The sequence below is a fragment of the Chrysochloris asiatica genome, unplaced genomic scaffold, assembly GCF_000296735.1.
Source record: "Chrysochloris asiatica unplaced genomic scaffold, ChrAsi1.0 scaffold00044, whole genome shotgun sequence".
NCBI lineage: Eukaryota > Metazoa > Chordata > Mammalia > Afrosoricida > Chrysochloridae > Chrysochloris > Chrysochloris asiatica.
In genome coordinates, this window is record NW_006408562.1 from 16,119,521 (window position 1) to 16,123,582 (window position 4,062).

The window sequence follows — 4,062 nt, forward strand, 5'->3', positions numbered from 1 at the left end:
TAAAGATTTACACCCTCGGAAACCCTGTACAGGGTCGCTATGGGTCGGACCCGACTCGATGGCACTTAACAACAACAACAACAACAAAGACACAGAGAGAATAGAAAGACTGTTTATTAGGACACAGGGAAAGAGGGGTAGTTGTATTGCCCAGTAGCGGTACAGCATACAGTTATTCATGTCGGTTAGGTGGTGGTTGTTGTTGTTGTTGTTGTTAAGTGCTGTTGAGTTGTTTCTGATCCACAGCAACCCTGTTTTAGGGTTTCCGAGGAGCAGCTGGTGAGCTTGAACCACCTACCTTGTAGTTCACAGTCCAGTGCTGATCCTACAGCACCACAGCAGGCATCCACAGCTATTCACAGGCAATCTTGACCAAGTACCAAAGTACACAATAAAAAATTTACAAGCTTTCAACTAACAGCTGCTAGGAAAACTAGCAGTTTACAAGTTTGAAGTCATTCTAACATTGTAATCATGTTAGAAAGGAGGAGGGAATACAAAGGGAACAATAGTTCTTAGTAATCCTATATGATATTCAGCATTTTTTCTTAAAAAATGGTCAAAATAAAAGTAAGCCACTATTAAGCATGATGTGACTGGCTTACAAGCTTTCATGAATGTGTTTAGTTTCAGAATGAGGGGGATAAGGTAGAATCCCCACTAAATAGCTTTTCTTTTCTAGCTGGATCTGGTAAAGAGGGATGGGGGGATAATGGTGATAGGCTTTTATGATTCAATTGTGAGTAATTGTGAGTAGGATTAATTGCAAATGTCAAAACTGTTATTGTACAAGATGTGTCAGACAATCCTTGGACCTTCAAGAAGGAAAAGCATCAGTCCAGCATGAGATCCTACCTAGAAAAGAGGCGGCAGCAGAGGCAATGGCATGGAGAAACAGAGCAGCTGCAGGCTATATGCCCAAGGACTGAGTAGGCTGTGTGCCTATGGGCAGGAGGCTAGCTTGCACAATATGCCCTTAGGATATTTGAATGACAGGGGTATTTTTGTTTTATATGTATACATCAAATATTTTTGCTTTGTTCATTTATGAAATATTAAGATATAAAAGGGAAACCACAGGTAACTGTTGTTGTAGGGAGGGGAGTGTAATCACTGCAATGAAGCAGGGAGTGTAATTTGTTGAATGTAAAGCTGATGATCTTTGTCTGCTAACCTTCACTCAATTCACAATTAAAAGTTAAGGGGAAAAAACCCTTAAAAGAAAAAACCAAGAGAAGAAATAAAAAGGCTACCACACAGTAAAAAAGAACAAAATGCCAGCATAAAAAATAAAAAGTGAAGATGAATGATTGATATTAAATAATGTATATATTATATACAAGTTTGATATAGTCTCTTCTAAAAATGTAACTTTGCTGAATGTGACACCAAGATTTACAAGGATATTGATAATGTGCTTGGCATTCAAACTTCCATTTAATTTAATAAAATTAAGACAATGATTTGGTTCTCAAGCTACAACCATTATAAACAAAAACCCCCAAGAGTAAAAAGATAAGTATACCTGTCTACAACTTCTCCTTTGCGCTCTCTTGCAATCATATCCAATAGCGTTTGCCGTAGATGATCCCTAATACAACCATAACGGACAACTTGATCTCGAAAAATAATTAATCCCAAATTGTAGACATTCTCCACATTATTTTGTTGTACATATACACGGTCCTGCAGTTACAGACAAAATCAGATAACTATAATATAATTCTTGCAAACATAAAAATAATCTTTATGAGCTACAACAATGAACAAAAGTAAATAAAATTATAAAAGTAGTCATTTTTTCAAGTGAGTAGTACTTCAAATTATCTTAAGCAACATGGAAATTCCCAGTCTACCTCCCAGGTTACAGTAAAGTTATTGTGTCTTTATGATTTACAATGGTTACGTTACTAAAATAAACAATGATTATAGATAGTTGCCCATTTATCCTAAGGGGAAAGAGGTGGGGTGGAGACAGACTCCACATCTAGAAAGAGACAAGTGAGAAAAAGAGGTGTAGTAAAGTAGGCAGATCTTCCTCTCTCCCCAAAGTCATTAACAGTCCAAAACATGGGTTCTGACTTTCTTAAATACTGTACTTGAAGAGCATACCTTTTAAAATTGAGAGCTTGATGAAATAAACACAGATCCATATGGCTTAAGTTGACTGCTTACTGATAAATATTAAAAGGTTCTAATGCTCTCTAACAGAGCAGCATTAAATTTTTCATAATTGAAACAATTCTATTTGATGTCACTTTCAAACAGATTACTACGAATTGTCATATTATTCAAGTTCTCACCAACATGATGATTACAAGTATCTCACTTTAAAGAGGATATATAGTAATTACTGACTATAAAGTCTTATTTTGTTAATTATTTGAAAATTCCTTTTACACCAACATTTTTGTTGTTGTTAGGTGCCATCGAGTCGGTACCAACCCATAGCAACCTTATGCACAGCAGAATGAAGCACTGCGCGATCCTGGGACAACCTCACTACTGTTGCCACACTTGAGTCCATCGATGCGATTGCTGACACTTGGCCAATCTATCTTGTTGGGGGTCTTCCTCTTTTTCTCTGACTCTCTAAAATGTTGTTGTTGTTAAGTACCGTGGAGTCAGTTTCGACTCATAGTGACCCAGTACAGGGTTTCCGAGGCTGTAAATCTTTACGGAAGCAGAAAGTCTCATCTTTCTCCTGCAGAACAGCTGGTAGTTTCAAACTGCTGACTGTTTCAAACAGAGCTCCTTAAGGGTATAAATAAACTATGTATTTAATTCTTAACAGGATTAGTAATAGAATTCCATTTTGGTCTTAAATCAGGCACTCTCTGGGCTTTGGTGGGTATAAGAGTCGTAAGGCCATATAAATATTTTAGAGAGGGAACCCATCATTTTGCCAGATTCTTAAAGGCAGATATGTAACTCAAAAGCATAAGAACCACTGCAAACAGGAATCTTAATACTCTGCATTTGTCTAAATTCAATTAATTAAAGCAAACCAAAAGCAGCTACAAAATGAATAGGAACAGAGATTCTAACATTAGCAACTAAAGCTAGAATGAAACCAATCAACCTGCCAACCAATTTAAGCTAAATTTTTTCATGCAAGTACTTCCTTTATATGACAAATATTACTTCCAACAACCTTCTTTCCTTCATTTGATATACAATGGTGTGTACATGTATCTAATGGTTACAAGCAAAGCTGCTCTTTTATTAGCATCTTGGATGTTAACATTTCTATGTTCTGTATCATCTTAGCATATACTCACATATTTCAGGTGCTGACATAAATTTTATTGAGTTCAAAATTCAACACAGTTTTTGATTCTTTTCATGGCTTTTGTGCATACTGAGTCTGTCCAACTCTCATCTGACCACAAGGTGCAACCCTTTCCCACTGGCAGCCTCATTCTGACTTGCCTTTCAGCATAAAAATGAATTTAATAAAAACTGGTTAAGCCTAATAATTTAAAAAGTAACCAAAATATTTTGACTGTGAAAATAAACATCCCTATCATTGTTTAAGTATAGGGTAAATTTGATTTTTTTAGTTCTGAATCCTGGTGTAGCATTGTAAGATAAGCACTGGACTGCTAACTACAAGGTTGGTGGTTCAAACCCACCAACCACAACTTGTAAAACTTATGCAGTGTTACTACGAGTCAGAACCAACTGGACATACTGAACAACAACAAATATAAACTGCAATGGTACAGGAAAGTATCATAAAGAAGAGAATGGCTTTCACTAATGGATAAATATCAGCATCTGACTGAAAGAAAAAAAACACGATAATAAAGACACAAAGTATTAAGCACACACACAGACTACACACCTTATCACACACTAACCTATCCAGATTTTTGAACATGAGTTCTGTGATCGGAATTCAATGTTACCTTTCCTACACATACTTATAAACAGCAAATCATCCATCATAGCCAGTATCACTTTCATTAAGGTAGAGCAACTAAAACATCTGTAAAGCAATCTGAAAGCAAAGTCCTTCTAGATTTTTATAATTTCTATTCCAAGATTTTTGTATTATCC

At 36.0% G+C, this 4,062-nt stretch overlaps 1 protein-coding gene across 2 annotated transcripts in view; it reads right to left on the reverse strand.

The window, feature by feature from the left end:
- Positions 1–4,062, reverse strand: part of CUL3 (cullin 3) — a 165,240-nt gene that overhangs the window by 60,668 nt on the left and 100,510 nt on the right. For both annotated transcript variants that reach the window (XM_006861896.1, XM_006861897.1), the window contains one exon: positions 1,526–1,686. In XM_006861896.1, coding sequence (XP_006861958.1) covers positions 1,526–1,686 — 161 coding nt within the window. The remainder of the gene's footprint in view (positions 1–1,525; positions 1,687–4,062) is intronic.